The sequence below is a fragment of the Cydia amplana genome, chromosome 18, assembly GCF_948474715.1.
Source record: "Cydia amplana chromosome 18, ilCydAmpl1.1, whole genome shotgun sequence".
Taxonomy (NCBI): domain Eukaryota; kingdom Metazoa; phylum Arthropoda; class Insecta; order Lepidoptera; family Tortricidae; genus Cydia; species Cydia amplana.
In genome coordinates, this window is record NC_086086.1 from 16587352 (window position 1) to 16609769 (window position 22418).

At 40.7% G+C, this 22418-nt stretch overlaps 2 protein-coding genes across 2 annotated transcripts in view; one reads left to right on the forward strand and one right to left on the reverse strand.

The window, feature by feature from the left end:
- Positions 1–13940, forward strand: part of LOC134656633 (hemicentin-2-like) — a 220411-nt gene extending 206471 nt beyond the window's left edge. The window contains exons 3-9 of the mRNA XM_063512190.1: positions 8596–8756; positions 9251–9391; positions 9727–9820; positions 10277–10470; positions 11698–11803; positions 12154–12334; positions 13895–13940. Of these exons, the coding sequence (XP_063368260.1) occupies positions 8596–8756; positions 9251–9391; positions 9727–9820; positions 10277–10470; positions 11698–11803; positions 12154–12334; positions 13895–13940 (923 nt within the window). The remainder of the gene's footprint in view (positions 1–8595; positions 8757–9250; positions 9392–9726; positions 9821–10276; positions 10471–11697; positions 11804–12153; positions 12335–13894) is intronic.
- Positions 13941–17842: 3902 nt separating this feature from the next.
- Positions 17843–19857, reverse strand: LOC134656342 (uncharacterized). The gene is made up of 5 exons (XM_063511860.1): positions 19693–19857; positions 19353–19472; positions 18780–18910; positions 18389–18512; positions 17843–18121 (listed from the first exon to the last, which is right to left on the reverse strand). Exons 2-5 carry the CDS (start codon positions 19369–19371, stop codon positions 17949–17951), a joined length of 447 nt encoding a protein of 148 aa, XP_063367930.1. The 5' UTR covers positions 19372–19472; positions 19693–19857; the 3' UTR covers positions 17843–17948.
- Between the last annotated feature and the right edge of the window lie 2561 nt (positions 19858–22418).

Genomic DNA, 22418 nt, shown 5'->3' on the forward strand with positions numbered 1-22418 from the left:
AGTAATTTCAGCGTTTTTGAAAATTCATCCCCCAAGGTGGTGAAATAGGGGTTGAAAGTTTGCATGGAGATCAAACATTCTTTTGAGTGCGGGACTTGAATCTTTGCATAAAGGCATATTATTAGAATACAAGAAAAGTAATTTCAGCGTTATTGAAAATTCATCCCCCAAGGTGGTGAAAAAGGGGTTGAAAATTTGTATGCACATCAAATATCTTTTTGAGTGCGGGACTTGAATCTTTGTATAAGGGCATATAATAAATATACAAGAAAAGTGTTTTCAGCGTTTTTAAAAATGCATCCCTTAAAAGGGTTAAATAGGGGTTGAAAATTTGTATGGAGATGAAACAATTTTTTGTGTGCGGGACTTGAATCTTTGTATAAGGGCATATTATTAAAATACATGAAAACTAATTTCAGCTTTTTTAAAAATTCATCCCCTAAAAGGTTTAAGAAGGGGTTGAAAGTTGGTAGAGAGTTCAAACTGTATTTAAAGCTAGGAACTTCAAACTTCGTAAATAGGTAGTTAATAGGTAGTAGGTTTTACTAAATAGTGGACTTGAAAATATGCTGGGGGTTGAGAGGGATTATATCGAGAACAGTTTTATTCAGTTAGGGGCTTGAAACTTCGTAGCCAGGTTGTGTATAATAATTAACAAATGATTAACAGTCCCTGCTGCTATCTTTTGCTGCATAATGTTCTAAGCTAATGTAGAATATATAACCACCAATATACAAATCCACGCGTACGAAGTCGCGGGCAACAGCTAGTATATAAATAAATAAATAAACAAGAATTGCTCGTTTAAAGGTTTAAGATAAGATAGGTATGTTTGTTTTTTAATTACGTATAGCCAATGTCACTATCTATTTATTTGACAGTTAAAAGAACGCAGTAAAATCTACGTCTTAATTATCCAGCTCTAAGAATAGTACGAATACTCTTGTATTATCTAATTTTTGAAGTGAAAATTTCTTTAGCGGCGCTGTGCACTTTTTGAGGTGGGGAAAAAATGTTAAACTCGAGACAGCGTAAGGCGTAAGGCGTAACCCTCTCTTTCTACCGCGCGGCGAAAATGTATGCCTGAGCCTGCTGTTTCGTTTTTATTCACTAAAGAACTTTAGTCATAACGTATCATAATCAGGTCAATTATTTAAAACTGGACTTTTATATTAAGCAATAAAGCTCAATTTTCTAATCTTGTACGGGCTGAAATACGAGGATCTCACAGTTACATTCTAACTTTATATCACTCCAATATAATTCAATAAAGCTACATCTTGATGAAATCGCTAATAAAAGTGAACTCTAGTACTGGTAAATAAAACTCAAAATATCATGACCAAATATATTTAGATGCGAGGTCTGCAAGTTAATTTTACAATTTCTATTCGAATTTTAAACAATGAACGCTACAAATTTAAGCTCACTGGCCAGCAATTTCGGAACTAAAGTTTTTCAATAGAAAGGAGGATGGGTCAATTATACATAGTGCTGCAGACATTTTGGACTAGTCATTGAGTTTTCACTTCTGTCGGCACTCCCGGAGTGCAACCCGTTGTTTTTTTTTTGTTTTTAGCGTAATGTTCCTAAAATACAACAGCACAGCAGCATGAGTGCAAATCACTAGTGATTTGCATTATAATTTCATATAATTTTCCTCATTTTATTTGCAATTTTCTTGTTTGGTTTCTTACCGACATTTGATCTTCAATAAAAATGTGGTCCGCATGCATCAAACAATTCGTTTTGTGAAAAAATGATTGACAAATACGCTACATTTTCACAAAAACCAGTCTAAAGATATAAATTTATAATAATAAGAAAGGTCTCATGAAACGGTATTTGCGTGACGACAATACACCCAGTAGCCTTACTGACCTATTTTAAAAACCCACACATATGTTTAAGCGAACTGATATGCGGATGCGTGCGTGCGGCCTCAACGGAAGCATTTACCCTCGCCTGTATTCTATCGCTGACGTATCGCCAACAATCGCTTCTTTTGCATTTGCACTTCCCACACATAGGTAACAGCAATTTAACTGACCGTGGGTATTACGCCTTCGGAATAAAGTTTACAATTTAGCCTGTTGTGTGGACGATGGCCATAAACCAGCCATTATGACTCTGAGCTCCGATCACGCATAGTTCTTACGAATCTCGGGATCAATTTATATTGAATATGCTCGCTCGAAGCAGTGTGGGTGAAGGCTGAGCTAAACAAAATGCAGAGTCAGTTCGTTTTCTGTTGTCAGTTGACTGGACTAATACTTCCGAGCAATTGTACAGTGTCGTGTAGGTATTCATTTCTTCGCCACTGCTCACTGTGTATCTATAGGTACATACAGCACTGCAAAGATCTTACATATATGGCTCTTGGCCACTATGTGCATATTTTTTTGGTGCCAGTTCCAATGAAGTAACGCTTGGATAACGCCAGCAGCAGTGTAGGTACTGTTGCAGCGTTGACAACTGTCTCACTGTCAACTTCCTTATTCATTCAAAATCTGACGAAAAAAAAATCGACCAGAAATAAAAAAGCCAATCAAACATTTTATATATCTATATAATTATAAAAATGCATGTGTCCTGACTGACTGACTGAGTGATTCATCAACGCAGAGCCGAAACTACATCTACAATAATTATATAACGTCATTGAAAAGGTATCCACTCACCTTGAAAATATTGCAACAAAATATGGCTAAAGAAGTGTCGCGAATCGTAAAAGGCCAAATAATTATAAAGTACCTAATGGGCGAAACACGAGTACCTATGCATTACATCTCGTTAAATATTGAAGTAGTCTCAAACTTGACGGGTGTAGGCCGAGGCCGACACGCCTAAATCCTGATAATCTCCAACACTAGTTATCCCTTATGTATAAAGTTATTACATTAGTCAGCCTACCCCAGCGAAAAAGATCAATATTAATTAATGTACCTATGTAAGTTTAGCAAGCCTTTTAGCTGAGGCTTTCAGCTGGAATTTCAAGATAAACAATACTCATTTTACACGTGGCACGCCGCGACAACAGCCTGTTTGGATTGTCATTGTGATGTACGCGTTTTTAAGGACAGGACAGGTACCTAGTAGACGACGCCACCATAAATAACGTAACAAAATCGTCCATTACACGATATTAAAACAATATGCAACCCTGATTGCCGCGATACGCGTGTGAATCGTGTGATCGACCGCCGTGATTGCATGAGTGACGGCCGCAACTTATAACTTCCACAATGCGACAATCCGCTCCATTGTTTTTGCCGCTCAAAATGGTGAGATAGTGTAAACGTGAATGTCGAAGCTATCCATAACAATTTCATAACCAGATTATAAAGATGGAATCGCTCTCCTGTGTAGATTGATTGCTGAAAAGATGAGATGGATAGTAAAATAATTATTCCAGCGATAACAGATATCACTTACCTACCTAAGTATATCGCATAGCTCAATGTCAGGCGGGCGTTCATTACGACATTAAAATTAAAAACAAAATGAAATCGCCCTGATAGCCGCGACGCGTGTGATCGACCTCGACTTGATTGAGCGACAGCCCCGCTATTTGGAACTTTCCACAATGTGACAATTGATTCCGCGCCATTGTTTTTGCGCTCATAATGGCGAGATAGCGCAAACCTGTGTGTGTACACTCTACACTGGCTGCTGAAAGGCGAGGTCGATAGCCGAATGAACTTTACTAAATGCCGGCCTGAACTTTATGATTCATAATGATGCTTGAGTATTCGTATTTATTCGTGTAATTTGTAAGTATATCAACATTCGTTGAACAAAACAGTAAACGTTAAGAACTTATTACGACTGCATTCAACTAAATTTCGCTCGCTTGTGTTTTACGATTCATAATAATGTGCTTGATTCGTATTTATTCCTGTAATTTTATATTATTTGCGCAATAAACGTTAACAACTTGTTGCGAATGCATTGTGACTGCAGGGAGAACAACATAATACCTAAAATCTCTTATGCGCGTTATTCAGCTTCTTACATCATATAATTTTATTGTGTCCCTCCTTGTTTCTACATTCTCATAGGCGGGGGAAGAAAAAATTTTGCTTGCATTAATTCGTACAGTTTCGAAAGCTTTTCCTAATCAATATTTAGGGTTTACAGATGCCCACGATACGATTATCTCCAGTACCGTAATTGAGCTCTTCATGAAATTAATGACCCTAGGGTCAATATCTAGAACACTATACAGACTAAGTCATACAGTCGGGATAATGTATCAATTATATGTCTTAAGTTAGTTCATGATTAATAACAAAGAAATCCCGAGAGTTTCCTGTGAGCTGTGTACAGTAAGCTCAATCTATAGTTTTTTTTTAAATAATCGATATAAATGTAACTTAAAAATTCCTACACAATTCGAAAATTTGATGATTAGGTCATAATATTAATCTCAATTGATATGGAAATTTGCACCACTCGGATACCGTGAGATCTATTTATTATGATTTTTTATTTTTTATTTTATGCTTAAAAAATATGTTTATTCATCCTACACTCGAAAATTTTATATTTCTACAATTATCTGTTTATTTAACACGTGTTATCAAAAAAATATTGGAATAATAACAAGTGCTTTGCGAGAAATCAAAATAAATAACAAATAATTTGAGACCAATACTTTTAAAACTGCTACGCTCAAAATAGCTACGTTCAAAAAGCCTAATGACAATACTTTGAAAGTCAATATTAATAAAAAAAAGTCACCTTTCTCACTTGTTTGACCCTGACATATCCCATCCATACAAGTGTCAAGAGTGACGTTCCTTCAAAAACATCACTTTTGTCACTTGTTTGACACTGCCATAGCCCATCCATACATGTCAAAAGTGACTTTTCTTCAAAAACGTCACTTTTGTCACTTGTTTGACACTGACATAGCCCATCCATACAAGTGTCAAGAGTGACGTTTCTAAAAAACGTCACTTTTGCCACTTGTTTGACACTGACATAGCCCATCCATACATGTCAAAAGTGACGTTTCTTTAAATAAAAAAGTCACTTTTGTCACTTGTTTGACACTGACATATCCCATACATACATGTCAAAAGTGACGTTTCTTTAAAAAAAAGTCACTTTTGTCACTTGTTTGACACCGACATATCCCATCCATACAAGTGTCAAAAGTGACGTTTCTTAAAAACAAACGTCACTTTTCTCACTTGTTTGACCCTGACATATCCCATCCATACAAGTGTCAAGAGTGAATGTTCTTCAAAAACGTCACTTTTGTCACTTGTTTGACACTGACATAGCCCATCCATACATGTCAAAAGTGACGTTTCTTTAAAAAGTCACTTTTGTCACTTGTTTGACACTGACATATCCCATCCTTACATGTAAAAGTGACGTTTCTTTAAAAAAAGTCACTTTTGTCACTTGTTTGACACCGATATATCCCATCCATACAAGTGTCAATAGTGGCGTTTCATAAAAAACGTCACTTTTGTCACTTGTTTGACACTGACATATCCCATCCATACAAGTGTCAAGAGTGACGTTTCTTCAAAAACGCCACTTTTGTCACTTGTTTGACACTGACATAGCCCATCCATACATGTCAAAAGTGACGTTTCTTTAAAAAAAAGTCACTTTTGTCACTTGTTTGACACTGACATATCCCATCCATACATGTAAAAGTGACGTTTCTTTAAAAAAAAGTCACTTTTGTCACTTGTTTGACACCGATATATCCCATCCATACAAGTGTCAATAGTGGCGTTTCATAAAAAACGTCACTTTTGTCACTTGTTTGACACTGACATATCCCATCCATACAAGTGTCAAGAGTGACGTTTCTTCAAAAATGCCACTTTTGTCACTTGTTTGACACTGACATAGCCCATCCATACTTGTCAAAAGTGACGTTTCTTTAAAAAAAAGTCACTTTTGTCACTTGTTTGACATTGACATATCCCATCCATACAAGTGTCAAGAGTGACGTTTCTTAAAAACACGTCACCTTTCTCACTTGTTTGACCCTGACATATCCCATCCATACAAGTGTCAAGTGACGTTTCTAAAAAAAAACGTCACTTTAGTCACTTGTTTGACACTGACATATCCCATCCATACAAGTGTCAAAAGTGACGTTTTTATTTGAAGAAACGTCACTTTTGACAGTTCATGAACGACCAAAAATCGTGATGTTAAATAAAATTATCAGTTTCGTACGGTAGTCCCCACGCTAGCCCAATGCGGATTGGGGACTTCACATACACCTTTGAATTTCTTCGCGGTACGGTAGACTTTTTAAACTTAGGTCAGCTAAACGTGGGACACATGTCGTTACAAGTTTCGCAATTTATACATTTTAAACTTAGGTCAGTTGAGATACGTCAAATATTAGTTATAGAAACGATATGGATCGGATATATCAGTGTCAACAAGTGTCAAAAGTGACGATTCTTAAAAAAAAAACGTCACTTTTGCCACTTGTTTGACACTGACATAGCCCATCCATACATGTCAAAAGTGACGTTTCTTTAAATAAAAAAGTCACTTTTGTCACTTGTTTGACACTGACATATCCCATACATACATGTCAAAAGTGACGTTTCTTTAAAAAAAAGTCACTTTTGTCACTTGTTTGACACCGACATATCCCATCCATACAAGTGTCAAAAGTGACGTTTCTTAAAAACAAACGTCACTTTTCTCACTTGTTTGACCCTGACATATCCCATCCATACAAGTGTCAAGAGTGACGTTTCTTCAAAAACGTCACTTTTGTCACTTGTTTGACACTTTTTTCCTACGTCCAGTTGACCTAGAACTGGACGTAGGAAAAAAGGTCGTTAGTATTTTCGTGCACTAGCAGACATTTAATTGCTGGTGACTGTACGCGTACGCTCGTATAAAACCCTACTCTGTAACCGCCCTAAGATACCTTCATCCTATCCAATCCGTTGCTTTGCGGCCGTGCGGCCTTGAGGTATCGCCATCGCTTCCCCTCCCGCCCCGCGCCGATCATTTAAATAATTTAACGATAGCCATTTTTACAATTGTGACAAAAGCTCATTGTATTAATAGGAGATTCTTTGACGTTGTGATAACATTAATTACAGGCTGTATGGTGCATTAAAAAAATATACTGTAGAATTAATGCGCGTGGGGTAAAATACGTTATAATTGTTTAAAAAATAGTAAAAATAAAATCCCCTGGTTTTTTATTTTATTAGATTGAGTACAATAATTGGCGTAACAATATAGTGGAAAATCACCAAGTGTTTAATTAATGTTGTATTGTAATTATTTATTTCAAACATTTTTATTGCTCATGACGTATGCACCACTAAAAAAGTGGTGCATATTTTACTTACAGTGTAAAATATTTAGTTATGCCTTTTGAACAAAAAATCGCTACTGTAGAATTTGATGTTCACATCTTTTTAAAAACTAAATTTTTAATTTTTTTTTTTCCAAAAATCTCAATATATTTTTTAGAGATTACTTTACACATACATTCACAAAATAGTGTTCTATTATATTCCAAACACAAATATACTGTAGGATATAATGTGATGCTCTCGAACAATTTAAAGTTTAGTAACCGGCCTATCAGCTAATTGAGCAGATTATAGAACCTACACAGAGTTTCTTAAAACTCTCTTTCATTAGGTACCTACTTAGCAATGTACTTTTCATTTATGGGATTACATACTATAAGTACCTATTTGCTTTTCTAACTATGCGTATAATAAATACATTAACTATATAAATGTGATTAGTTCTAATTATATGAACCTACTTATTACAAGTTAAAAGACAATAAATTTCAGACAAAGAAAGGATGTGAAATGTGAAGATTCTTTTTATTTTATTTTATTATAGTCCAATTAGTCTAATATTATGTTATTTTTCAAAACTATTAGATTAGGTATAAAAAATAGTTACTTACAGTAAAACACTAATGGCGTTATTCATAAACTAAGTTATTCATAGTCTAAGAAGCCCTTGATAATATTTTGTCCTTATTCGTCATTTTGACATTTTTGTTTTGTTAGAAAGGGTGATAAGATTGTCGTAGACTTTTAGAATTTTGATACGGGAAATTCCGGGAGCTGGAGCCGATACTGCGAGGCGGTTCTAAAAGGAAATTTATACTCGCAGATGACTTACCCCGTTCGTCCGTAGTCCTTGTCCACTAAATCTTGGCGGTTTCTTGTTACGAGTATCAATATGCGGCGGGAGCGATATTTAGCGGGTTATAATTATATTTATATGCGGAAAGGCGGAATAATAAATTAAATCGTTTCTGTGTATCTTTGCGGTAATTATTTTTTTAAGAATGAAGTCTGTTGTCAGTATGTCAATATGTCAGCGTCATGTCTAGGTGGCCAGTCACCGTAGAGTTTTCATTTTAAAAAAAGGTCGAAAGGGAATTTTGGCGCAGTAGCGCCACCAAAGGGACATACCTAATTTAACAAAAATTTTACGAATATGGTGGTAAAATTCCAGCGACGCTTTTGTATTGCATTTTTTTTTTGCTCATAATGTTAGTTTTACTATGGCAGATACCATAACAAATTGTGATTGACGTTCGTGTATAAATTGCAGTGTTGTCGTGCGGCGAGGCGGGGAGCGGCGGCGCGGGCGCGGGCGCGGGCGCGGGCCGCGCGCGCCGCTACGTGGGCCTCTACACCGGCCCCTACTTCGACCCCGCCGCGCCTAACAACATCACAGCGCAACTGGGGACACACGCCTACCTGCCCTGCAAGGTAAAACTCACACCAACTTAGATACAAGTGGAAGTCCCTTTCTAACAAAAGCTGTCAAAAAGTGACATCCGCTTGTATTACAAGTTACAAGCTTTTGAGAAACGGGCCCCAGATGTGACGGCTCTACATCTGCCCATACTTCTCCTGCTCCCAGCAACATCAAAGCAGCGCAACCTTACCTTGCAACCTTGCAAGGTATCAGTCATAAAATGTTCCTAGCCCTCTACGCATGGCTATGCTCTGGCCCTTACTTCGATCCCGCTGTTACACACCAAAAACATCACAGCGCAGTTGAGGACGCACGCCTACCACGGTAATCTATGTTCCACGGTAACAGAGATGACTAGTCCCCATAGAGTGCAAGCTTCGCTTATTTTTGGGGCTAAGTCGAGCTGTGTAACGCAATTCCCAAATATTTTTTATATTTACCAGCAACATCACAGTTCTGACTTCTAACGTATGGTATCTATAAGTATGTTGATGTTACGTTCCAGGTGCGGCAGCTGAGCAACAAGTCGGTGTCGTGGATCCGGCGCCGCGACGCGCACATCCTCACCGTGGACCGCTTCACGTTCATCGCGGACGAACGCTTCCAGGCGTTCCTGGTCGAGGCCACCGACACCTGGACGCTGCAGGTGTGTGGCTACACTACACCCAGCCCCTGCAGTAGATCTGTAGCTAGTCATTACTATCGTTAATTTTTTCACACAGACTTTTGTGTCATAATTTTCCATAATACAAATGAATTATAATGGAAGCACAAATTATTACATATACTTACATGGTTTACATTAAGAATATTAAATGAACCTTGTCTTCTTGGTACATTGTAAGGCTTTTTCAAAAAGCTTGCTTGCTATTTAATATTCAATTTATGTTCATATTCAAGAACTGATAGGTAACTAAGTATTCTATGCTAGAAATGTTATCCCAACTCGTTGTTGATGATGTAAATGTATGTCGGTTTCAGGTGAAGTACGTGCAGGCCCGCGACGCCGGCGTGTACGAGTGCCAGGTCGGCACCGAGCCCAAGATGAGCCACTTCGTGCAGCTCAATGTCGTCGGTCAGTACAACACCAATGTTCACATAGGATAAGGTATTTGACTGACTAGACCAATCAGGAGGCCAATCCCAACGGACACTTTGATAACAAAATAATGATGTTAGGCAGCTATATTTATCTTAATGTCCGTGGATGTATGGGTACGTGTGAGACACACGGGCAAATGAGAACATATCTATTAACTTAAAAATGTTAAAAAAATCTTTTATCACTTTTGAAAAGAGCTAATACTCTTCAAATTTCTGGATCGATTTTTATCAATTATAGCTAAGAACCATCATAAGGAAATAGGTATATTACGTACCGGAATAAGAAACCGTTACAATATTGCCGGCGCCAGAGGGCGCACGGGGGGGCTTAGGTAACCGTATATACCCTCCACCAATATACATATATACATAACAATTATCAACGAGACACAACCATAACGTCTAAACTGTTATCAATATATTGCAGTGCCGAAAATCGAGATCGCGGGCGAAGCCGAAGTGTTCGTGCGCGCCGGCAGCACCGTGCGCGTGACGTGCGTCATCACGCAGGCGCTGGAGGAGCCCGCCTACATCTTCTGGTACCACAACGGCGCGCGCGTGTTGGACTACGACCGCAGCGCCCGCGACATACGCATGGAGCGCCGCGCGCCCGACACCACGGTGCGTACAGTGTGATCACCTGCCTGCATCTGCTGGTAACACAACCCCGACTGTTGGACTCCGACCGCAGCGCCCGCGACATACGCATGGAGCGCCGCGCGCCCGACACCACGGTGCGTACAGTGTGATCACCTGCCTGCATCTGCTGGTAACACAACCCCGACTGTTGGACTCCGACCGCAGCGCCCGCGACATACGCATGGAGCGCCGCGCGCCCGACACCACGGTGCGTACAGTGTGATCACCTGCCTGCATCTGCTGGTAACACAACCCCGACTGTTGGACTCCGACCGCAGCGCCCGCGACACCACCCATGAGTATGTACAGTGTGACCACCCTCCTACATCTTCTGGCACTACAACAGCGCACAAGTTACTTGAATTGTCACAAATCAGCGCCATATTCTTCAGCGTCAACTGTAAAACTATATTTAATTTAATTTATCTTTTAATACAATCAATGACTATATTAAAGTTGGGACGCGACGGTCAGGGCTGGCGGCGACGCTTCTTTCTGGGCATCCACTCCACTGTGACTTTTTAAGGGAAACTCGACGCGAATGAAAAAGGAGTTAAAAGTGTGGCTTTATTGACCGAAGCGTAGCGAAGGTCTACGTTTTGACTCGGGCATTTTGCTTTTGTATGTCCGGATGTTCTCCTCTACAGGTCACAATTCTCAACCGATTCTTGTGAAATTTTGTGACCAGATTCTATGAGTAAATAAAAATTTTTTGTCGATCCCGTTTATGAAAATTTTCAAAAATGGAGGAGTTGTGATACCTCTCGCTTAAACAAATAGTCGTATCGATATCATAAGAGTATTTTCTTTTTGAGGCTTATTTACATAGTAAATGGCAAAAATTGCAGAAAAATTGTATTGCTGGTTTAGGCGGTATTTAGATATTTAGTTTGTACTCGAGAATGAGTAGCCGAATTTCGTCAGCTTAGTTAAGAACTATCATGGCGCATTTTGTAAACAATCGCTTTTTTTGTTTGCATACAGGAAGTCTAGGTTCGATCCCCAGTAAGACATAACTTTTTGTATTTTTTTTTCACTTAAACTTCGTATTTTTTTTAATAAATTAAAATCTTTGTATTGTTTGATCAAACCGCTGTGTGGCGCTGTCATCGTGCACGGTCCCAATAAGCTATGCTCGCGAGGTCTACAGCTCACAGAGCCACTAGTACCTATTTGACAGGGTTTTGAATAGTCGCATCGATATTCCAGGTGGGCGACCTGGTGATGTACAACACGCGGCGCGAGGACTCCGGCAACTACTCCTGCGCGCCCTCCAACCTGGACTCCGCCTCCGTCGTGCTGCACGTGCTGAGCGGTCAGTATTAACCCGGACACAAGGACCACATAAACAACAGTCGCGGCAAAACAGTTTTAATTCTTTTACGGTGAGCGCTCCGACCGAACTAGACATCACCGACACTGCGGGGCCGCATTCGCATTATGTAATACATCGCAGCCATAATACGTTTTGTACTTTTAAGTTTCAAGATATACATATATTTTATAATTATGTATGTATACTATTCGGTTTTAAACCTACCACTTATCTATCACGGGCCACTAGTCGCCCGAAATAAAGATTTAAATAAATAAATAAAAACCGTCTATCGGAGATCATCGATCCATAACATAACAATTAAATGATAACGTAATGCGGGCGTGCAGGAGAGCAACCGGCGGCGATGCAGCACGGCAACGCGGCGCCGCCCCGGGCGCCCGGCGCCGGGCCGGCGCTGCTGGCGCCCGCCGCGCTGCTGGCGCCGGCCGCGCTGGCGGCGCCCGCGCCCCCGCCCGCGCGCCGCCTGCTGCGGCTGCTGCTCGCCGGCGCGCTCGCGGTGCTGCTGCCGTGAGTACACTACACGCTCTATGTTATTACACGAGCGTGGGGCCGGTGGGGTTGGAGAGATTCCTTCGTTTGTGAATGTGGTGAGAGGGAGAAAACTACCGAATTCGTTTTTCTTCGCCGCCCCCCGTGTCCGTATCCGCGTACGACCGAGTGGTTGCACGATTTGTTACGGCCGTAGAAGGTTATTTTGAAAACGTAGCCAAATTATGACCACCTATTACTATATGTTTTATCGTTTACGTAGGTGACTGGATTTGTGTGTCATATTTCACCTCGATATTTACAATCCTGTACTGACTACGAGTTTCTATTTGACTCGTTTTCTGTTGACCGATAGAGAATGCCTTGAAAGTCCGCCATTTATACAATAACTAGCGACCCGCCCCGCCTTCGCACGGGTTAACAAATTATACATAAACCTTCCTCTTGAATCACTCTATCTATTAATAAAAACCGGCCAAGTGCAAGTCGGACTCGCGCACGGAGGGTCCCGCACCATCAACAAAAAATAAAGCAAAACAAGCAAAAAAACGGTCACCCATCCAAGTACTGACCCCGCCCGATGTTGCTTAACTTCGGTCAAAAATCACGTTTGTTGTATGGGAGCCCCACTTAAATCTTTATTTTATTCTGTTTTTAGTATTTGTTGTTATAGCGGCAACAGAAATACATCATCTGTGAAAATTTCAACTGTCTAGCTATCACGGTTCGTGAGATACAGCCTGGTGACAGACGGACGGACGGACGGACGGACGGACGGACAGCGGAGTCTTAGTAATAGGGTTCCGTTTTTAACCTTTGGGTACGGAACCCTAAAAAGTAGTATGCGTCTGCGGCGTCTGGCTGGTGAGCTTCCTGGTATTGTTACACTGTTCTTTTTGAAAAAAAAATGTCTATCATAGGATAATAAAGATTATCTACTTTATTTCTGCTAGCATACTTAGTCTTTTATCATTAGGTACAAATGTTTGTAGTCACAGTAAATTAACTGCCATCTTTCGACACAGGATTAAAACTTTTAGAACGTCATATAGGCGGATTAGACTCTCGCGCGAGCCACGAGACGAGCCGCGAGCCGCGCCACGAGACGCGAGTGTAAGCGGTGGGCTCGTGGCTCGCAAGCTCGTCGAGCTAATATAATTTAAACACTAACGACATGGCATAAGGTTTATAACCGAATGACAAGCTGAACGCGAGTGTAAGCGGTGGACTCGCGTCTCGTGGCGCGGCTCGCGGCTCGTCTCGTGCCTCGCGCGAGAGTTTAAATCGGCTAATATGACTTTGACCCATGTTCCTTCAGTGTTAAAATTGTTAAATATCAAACGGTGTCGCCATCTACACGAGTATAGGCCAAACTAGGTATGGCGCCATCTTTTCGAGCATATTTTTTTCTTGATTTTCCGAGGCACGTTCTTTGCTTAGACATCGCTTATGTTATACGGAGTTACATATATTATATCTTCGATCGTAGGTACGGGATCTAGAAGCGTAGATCGTCGGTATAAGCAAACAAGCGGCCATCTGTTCAGTAAAACATGTAGCTTTATGTTTTTATTGCAGAGTATTCTGCCACGACGAGGAGCGCTCGCCGCTCGTGCGGCACTAGCGCTAGCGGCGCTCGCCGGCGCTCGCGGCGCCGCGCCCGCGCCCCGCCCCGCGTCGATGGCGCGTCGCGCCCGAGGGACACGTCCACTACATTGCTTATTGTACATTTCGGTATTCCGCGAGGGTGTCAAAGTGAAAGGACGCTGTAGTGTATACCCTTGTACATTGTACATATTACGTCTACTATATTAATGAAGTAATTATATAAATATAACAGCCGCCGGGCCGCCGGCAGACATCGAACTTTACATATTTTCAGTATTTGTTAACGGTACAAACTAAAGGAATTGTGTTGCGTGTGTGGGTCATCGACTGCGGCTCGCTCCCGTGACGTCGCCGAGATCGCCCGAGCCGATCACCCGGGGGCCGAGATGAGCGAGCGTTTCTGTCGTCGATACTTGTCGTTTTATCATAAGTGTAAAAGTGACGCATGACTCATAGACGATAAAAGCTCAGCCCTTAAAGTATTTTAGATTATCGATGTAAATTTATCTAAGTTTCTCCGGGTGATTTTGATAAAATTTTCTGGATATCTCGGGTGTCTCGATGAATGTCACGCTTGTATGTACCGCCATTTTTTTTACTCTCGGTGTAAATATACTTAAACAGTGAAAGGTCGGCGGGCCGCAGTGCGTCGCCGTCGTCCTTTTGAGTACAGTAAGTCGGTGCCTTTTTCACTAAACTCCAACTTGAAGGTACTAAAGAGCCTCTTGCCGGCTAATCATTTAAAAATGTGTATTCAATTAAAATCAATCAGTTTTATTTTTAAGTTACGTCATAAAATAAGTAAGCTGGCTTGAGCTGTCTGAAATGACGACGGCGGCGTCTTATGATGTTCTTTACGTGATCCCGGGTCGTAAGTAGCAGTTCACTACACACTGTGGCAGAATTCTACTTACAAACCGAAGGCGAACGTAAAATTGTACACAAATGACGAGCAGTGATAAAGAAAGCATCAGATCGCAAGATAACTCTGCTTGTAGGAATACCCGCGTTCTGAAGCGTCCTTTGTTACTAAGCCGGTATGTATGTACTACCGTTAAACAGTGGAGTTTCGTTACACTGTTACTGCCTCACTTGTAAATAATTAATTATAAGGATACGAATAAAGATGAGATCGTTGAAACATTAACCTGTGTATTAATTGTCACAATCTCCCGATCGTTCCCTATCTCAGGCTTAAATCCAGGTAAAGGCAAATATTTATTTTATTAGTATCATTACTTATTAGGTATTTATTCTATGTATAATTAGTTTGAAAGTTTTTATTTATTTAGCGTTTTTATAATCAGCTACTTACAGCTTAGCATGTCTTGCGCTGTGGCGTGCAACTACATCGAGGCGTCTGACACTTCAGTTTTCTTTAGAAGGTAAACGTCACCCCTCATAGAAAACGAAGTATCAGAAGCCTCGGCTGACTCGGCTCGGACCCGGCCCATTCTAGCGTCAGTCATCCTATAATGAAATATAATGATTCGGATTAAGAGCCCATCAACGTGCACACTATTTAAATCTTCTCGGGGCAGAGGTGTAGGGTTGGAGCCGGTCTACCTAGCTTTATTTGACGTTCATAAGCGCATTGTAATTATGGCTACTTGAATAAACTATCTTTTATCTTATCTTGTCTTTATCTAGCACCACTGCTAAATAATCATGATTATTTAAATTTAACGAAATATATTTAAAAAAGGACCTGTGAACTCAAAACAAAAGCGGCCAAGTGCGAGTCGGACTCGCCCATGAAGGGTTCCGTATTTAGGCGATTTATGACGTATTAAAAAAAAACTACTTACTAGATCTCGTTCAAACCAATTTTCGGTGGAAGTTTACATGGTAATGTACATCATATATTTTTTTTAGTTTTATCATTCTCTTATTTTAGAAGTTACAGGGGGGGGACACACATTTTACCACTTTGGAAGTGTCTGTCGCGCAAACTATTCAGTTTAGAAAAAAATGATATTAGAAACCTCAATATCATTTTTGAAGACCTATCCATAGATACCCCACACGTATGGGTTTGATGAAAAAAAAAATTTTGAGTTTCAGTTCGAAGTATGGGGAACCCCAAAAATTTATTGTTTTTTTTCTATTTTTGTGTGAAAATCTTAATGCGGTTCACAGAATACATCTACTTACCAAGTTTCAACAGTATAGTTCTTATAGTTTCGGAGAAAAGTGGCTGTGACATACGGACGGACAGACAGACGGACAGACGGACAGACGGACAGACAGACAGACATGACGAATCTATAAGGGTTCCGTTTTTTGCCATTTGGCTACGGAACCCTAAAAACGGCCGTTTTAACTTTGGACGCATAGATTGACGAATCCAGCAACACAGAAACTAGTTTGATGTATTCAAAAGGTACATTAATACAAAATACAGTACGTAGCGGCCCCCTTTTTTTGAAGTGAAAACTTCTTTAGCAGCGATGGGTACTTTGTGAGGTGGGGAAAAAATGATAAACTCGAGACAGCGTAAGGCGATCACGTGACCGTAAGGACCACATGACCACTCATTTAGATGGCATTTAAATCAATAAAGAAAAACTCAATGACATAATTCAATAAAGCTACATCTTGATGAAATCGCAAATTTTTTTCAAATTTGAATTTCGAATTTTAAACACCAGCAATTTCCGAACTAAAGTTTTTCAACTGAGAGGAGGATGGGTCAATTATACATAGTACTGCAGACAGCGTAAGGCCCCATTCGCACGGCAGCTTTTTCAACGCGCGTTAAAAAAGCGTTTGAATGACACAAATGGATAAGTACATGTGTATTTATTTTGTCTGAATTTTGTCCCTATGTACACTGAAATAATTATCTTTACTAAAAATGGGTTGGTACTCGAAATGTGACCGTAACCGTAACTCGAAAAACTGTTACATATTGTCATTGAGTTTTTCTTTATTGATTTAAATGCCATCTAGTGAGTTTCGCTCTAACTGGTATTAATATAACTCGAGTACTAACAGTGATGTGCTTAGGGGTTTCAAGTAATTAACGCTAACGCTAGATGGCGTTAACCTCAATTATACATAGTCCATTTTGCACTAGTCATTGAGTTTTCACTTCTACCGGCACTCCCGGAGTGCAACCCGTTGTTTTTTTGTTGGTAGAAACAAAAATGCGATTATTTCCAACATAGTTTATTAATAAATATTTAAAAAGATTTAAAATATTAAACTTGTACTTCAACATCAGATCATTCAACAACACAATATTAGGAACAATAATAATCACTTCTATACCTAGATAAGCTCAAGATCTAAATTAGTTATTAGACGTACCTACACAGGTTATAGATAAACCATTTTTTAACGGCGTGTCCTTCCTACGTACTTAGGCTCGAAAACTTTTTCTATTGACAATTTTGGTTAAAGAAAATTTATATAATTTAGTATATGAGGTATAATTATAACAATGTTGCCTTGTTAGGCAATGTAAGCTATCTGATTGTCAGTTTTAAGCTGTCACTTAATTTCCTAGTAATTGAATTGCCAGGTTTTCTTCTAATTTACAACATTTCGATTGTGACACCACTATATAGTAATATTCGGCAGAGGAACGCAGTTTAAATATAATTTATTTCGACTAGTAGGTACTAAGTAGGTACCTTGATATGCAAATAATCAGAAACACATCACAACAAACCTGTTGTGATGTGTTTCTGATTATTTGCATATTATTTATTTGAAGTAGAAGAGAAATTCGGAATCGTTGCATTTAAAGCGCGACAATGAGAACAGCGACGCGACATTGAGATATCAAAGAGAATGTAAGTAGGTACCTATAACTAGGCCTGGACATATCTGAAACAAGAGAAACGTTGACATTTTAATAACTTTATTTGTAGACGTTTGTATGTGTAATTTAGTCCATAGGGTTTGTAAACAACCAGGAATCAGCAAGTCTGTCGTGTCTACGTTTCCCTCTGGGTCAGGCTCGGATCTGGCCCGGGGGCAGTAGACAAGGATAAAAAATAGACTCACTTAGTAAGGATCACTCTCCTAGCCCCAGCAGGTCTGCCGTGTCCACGTTTTCCGGCGCCGGGTCGGCGTCGGGTTTAGCCCGCGCGGTGCGGAGATGCCGACGTAGAGTGCGCCGGACGCCATAGTTTGGCAGTAAACGCGCGCTGCGGAGACGCCGACCCGACACGCCCGATACCGCTCCCTCTGCAATGCATAATTACAAAAAACACAAAATTATTTCCTTAAAATGATCCAACTGACAATGAGTTTTAGGTTGTAGGAAGCTGTATTTTTATTTGTTTAGAATACGGAATCCGCTTCTTTGATAAGAGAGTTAGATAAAATAGATACCTATTTGTTTAGGGACCAGCCAACACTTACGCCCTTCGAGCGTGGACACTAGTGCGGAGAGTCCCTAATCGAACACTAATATGTTATGGAATCACGGGATCACGGGACCCTAACTCGTACCCGCAGCCAGGAACCATTCGTGCGCGGCGCCTCGCTCGTAGGTCAGGCCGTCGGCCGCGCGCGCCGGCGCCCACAGCAGGCGGTGCGACAGCGGGCAAAGCAGCGCGTGCGGCGCCGAGTCCTCCTGTCAATTTACTGCCTTCAGCGAATTCCAGAGATTAAGCTACGAACCGCAACAGTAAAGAGGTAGTAAGTAATAACCTTGCTAATGTAATGTACACATCAATTCGACACCAAAAAAAATACCCCATGTTTTTCGGTAAAGCAATTGCTTTCGTCAAAAGCAATTCTTAGGATTATATTGCTTAGATACTCCCACTGAAGAGCCCGGGCTCTTTTAGTGTGCAACCAGGAAATGTGAGAAATGGAGTATTGATGGCTTGGATCATACCGCAGCAGGATCAGGCGGCCCTCGCCTCAACCACCGCAGCTCGCGACGAAGCCTCGCACGCGGGGGTTCGTCTTCCGTCTCCGATTCCAGTGCCAAGTCTTCATCCTCGTCCAAGTCGGAGTCCGCTGAATCTGCAATTACAAAAATACGAATAGAGTAGGTAGGTACTCAGTACATGCCAAATATATAACACACAGGCCAGTCATTAAATTCGTTGGACATTTCTACCGGAGCGATAACTCGTATAATGGTTATATATTTGTGAAGCCTTGTAAAAACAATTGGGTAATAGTGTGAACAATACTACCATCCTAATATAACTTTAAAGATGTCAAACGACATTAAAAAGTTGCTAAAAAGTGTAGGAATGATTTTCAGTCGCCGCCAGCAACGCCGTTTTTGCTTCACGTCTCGCATGAGCCACGGGCACTCCAAACTCAAATTCAAACATTTAATTTAACAAATCATGATAAAAATATCAATTCAATGCAATACTTAGAGGTGTATAGTCTCTAAATGTCGAATTACACAAGAATGACTTTAAAAAAATGGTGGCTACGTTGGAAAGATTACCGTAGTTGAGCGCACGCATCAAGTCTGGTAGCAGGTCATCGAGAAGCCGCGCGCCGGTGAGCTCTGAGCCGCGCGCCGCCGCCAGCAACGCCGACTCCGCTTCAGCGTCCCATAGGTGCCCTGCATAGAGTGCAATATTAACAAGTAACAAGCAGTTTCAAAACAACAATCGAGCATAGAAATTACCGCTTATGGTCGCTAAATCACCTTAGCCTTACCCGAGGTGGTGGATGGCCATATCTTTAGTCGCAAATATTTCTCATATCTTTTGATTATTTGTCCCTTTTAATAAGCATAAGGGTTTTTAAAAAGAACGGGCACCTTTATCTGGCAGTATTACCTGGAACTCTGGTGACGTGCTCCTGGAGCCAGCGGCGCACGCCGGCGGCGCCCCACCAGCGCGCGGCGAGCGCCTCCTCTTCGCTCTCGTCTGCCGCGCCCTGCAGCCCCGCCGGCAGCCTCCACAGCGCCACTTGCCCCTGCAGCCATATATGTATAAACAACTTTTTTTAAATATACATTTATTCAGATCAGACTTTAGTCCAACAGATCTTATTGGACGTTCATCGCGGTATCACTTGCAGGGTGATGGATAAATTTGAGCCAGTACGATTCGAGGCGGTTATTTTATTTAACTTTTATTATTATTTTTAAAAGTGACGAAACCTGTTGCGGATTACATGTCTATTAAGTATTTGTCAAAGGATTTTAGGTAGGTACTTCCCGTCTGCATGCATGTTAATGCAAACATCAATAAAGAAAACGGGAATCTGTAACCGTCCGCCGACAATCGTTTCGTCGCTTCGCTTAACTGTCCGCCGACAGAACGTTTCGTCTGTAAGCGTTTCCACGACAGAATCTTAGGCCTTACTAATGAAATAAGTTTGAAAATATTGTTCTGTTGCTTAAGTAAGAGTATGTATACTGGTAACTCTTTAAAAAATAAATATTGTTTTGCAAGTCCGCATAAAAATACCACCACCAAAAGTACAAAACTTTACACTTTTTTCGCCCTGTAGGGCATTATCAGTAGGTGCTGGAAATGTTGACTGCCTGGCGTCCGGCAACGCACAAAACAAAGGACAACACGGGCAAAGTAACGCCTGGATATATTAATTACTACTATTAGAATAGAATAGAATGTCATTGATTCGACAAAGCACACATACACAGGACAAAAAGATGAAAGAAAAAGAGAAGGAAAACAATAACAATGCAAAGACAGCAGAGAGAAATTATATACAAACAGACAGAAAAATAAATTACACTTAAGTCCAGCAATGTGTGCAGTAAGGAAAAGGCTTTGACTCAGCATATTGTCACAATTTGCAAACGAGGCAAAAATTGCAACGCTGTTTATTCTGCCAAGGTCTGAGGGAGTGACTAAATATAAACTACACATAATAAAAATAAAATAATAAATAAATAGATAAGTAAAGTGCAATAAATAAATAGTAAATATTCGTGATACCTACATCCAACATTTTTATTGGACGTTAACTCTGTGGATAAAATATAGCGTGTTTTTTTTTGTTGTGTTGTGTTACAGCGTTTGTAAAGTCGGCATAAAATATATATTGGTTGATACAATACCTACTGAAAGATATTTGAGCATATATGCTACACGTACAATAAGAAAAAAAAGAGAAAGAAAACGAAAAATTACTTAAGTGGGGCGGATTCAATTTGGGTGTCCAAAAGTATTTGACGCAGTTTCCTTTTAAAACTAAATTTGGAACCGCAGTTTCTAATCGGAGGCGGCAAGTCGTTTCAGCACTTGGTAGCCTGGAACCGGAAGCTGCCACGAAATGCAGCACATTTATATTTTGGGGGAATGAGCGGCTTCAAGTTAGCTGTAGTCCGTTCTGACCGCCTTTGTGGTCGCCAAATAAGTTTTTCCAGAAGATAAGACGGCTTGCCGTATTTAATTACACCGAACATAGAGAAGCTAAGTGGAGGTGCAGCCTATGTTCCATTTTAAGCAGCCTTGCATTGCAAAGGTAAGGTGAAACTGATGCCCGCGGGGGAATATTAAAACAATAACGGGCACAAGCGTTTTGTACTCTTTGGATCAGCTTTGAGTTTTTTTGTACAGACACGGGCCGATAACTGTGTCACAGTAGTTAAACTTAGACAGTACGAGAGCTTCGCAGAGTTTTATTCTCATGTCTACCGAAATAAAATGACATATCCCGTAAAGCACTTTCAGTCTATAAAAACAGTTGCGGACCGTGTTAATGACATGTGCCTCGAAACGTAGGTGACAATCCATTTCAATGCCTAGATTTCGGGCTTCGTATACTCGCTCAATAGGAAAACCAGCAATTAGTACTTTGTCATCGCACTGCGTAAACCCAGAAATCTGTTTTTTACTCCCAAGCACGAGGAATTTAGCAGGATTTAAGACGAGGGAGTTTTTCGCAGACTACTGAGCTATGCTAGAGAGATCCTCATTCATACGGTGGATTACTCCCTCGACGTCGTGTTTATGAAAAGGGACCATCAACTGCAAGTCATCAGCATATAAATGGAATTTGCTATTTTTGATGCTGTGTGTAATATCAGCCGAGTATAGTATAAATAACAAAGGGCCAAGGATCGAACCTTGGGGCACACCTCTTTTAACAGGCTGGGCGTTGGAAAATATGACCAACCCATTTGACTTCCCAAGCTCAACTAGTTGCTGGCGGTTAGTGAGATAACTATTGAAGAATTTACGGTCGAATTCGATTATTACGAGTATCATCATCTTCCTCGCGTTGTCCCGGCATTTTGCCACGGCTCATGGGAGCCTGGGGTCCGCTTGGCAACTAATCCCAGTAATTGGCGTGGGCACTAGTTTTACGAAAGCGACTGCCATCTGACCTTCCAACCCAGAGGGTAAACTAGGCCCGTATTGGGATTAGTCCGGTTTCCTCACGATGTTTTCCTTCACCGAAAAGCGACTGGTAAATATCAAATGATATTTCGTACATAAGTTCCGAAAAACTCATTGGTACGAGCCGGGGTTCGAACCTGCGACCTCCGGATTGCAAGTCGCACGCTCTTACCGCTAGGCCACCAGCG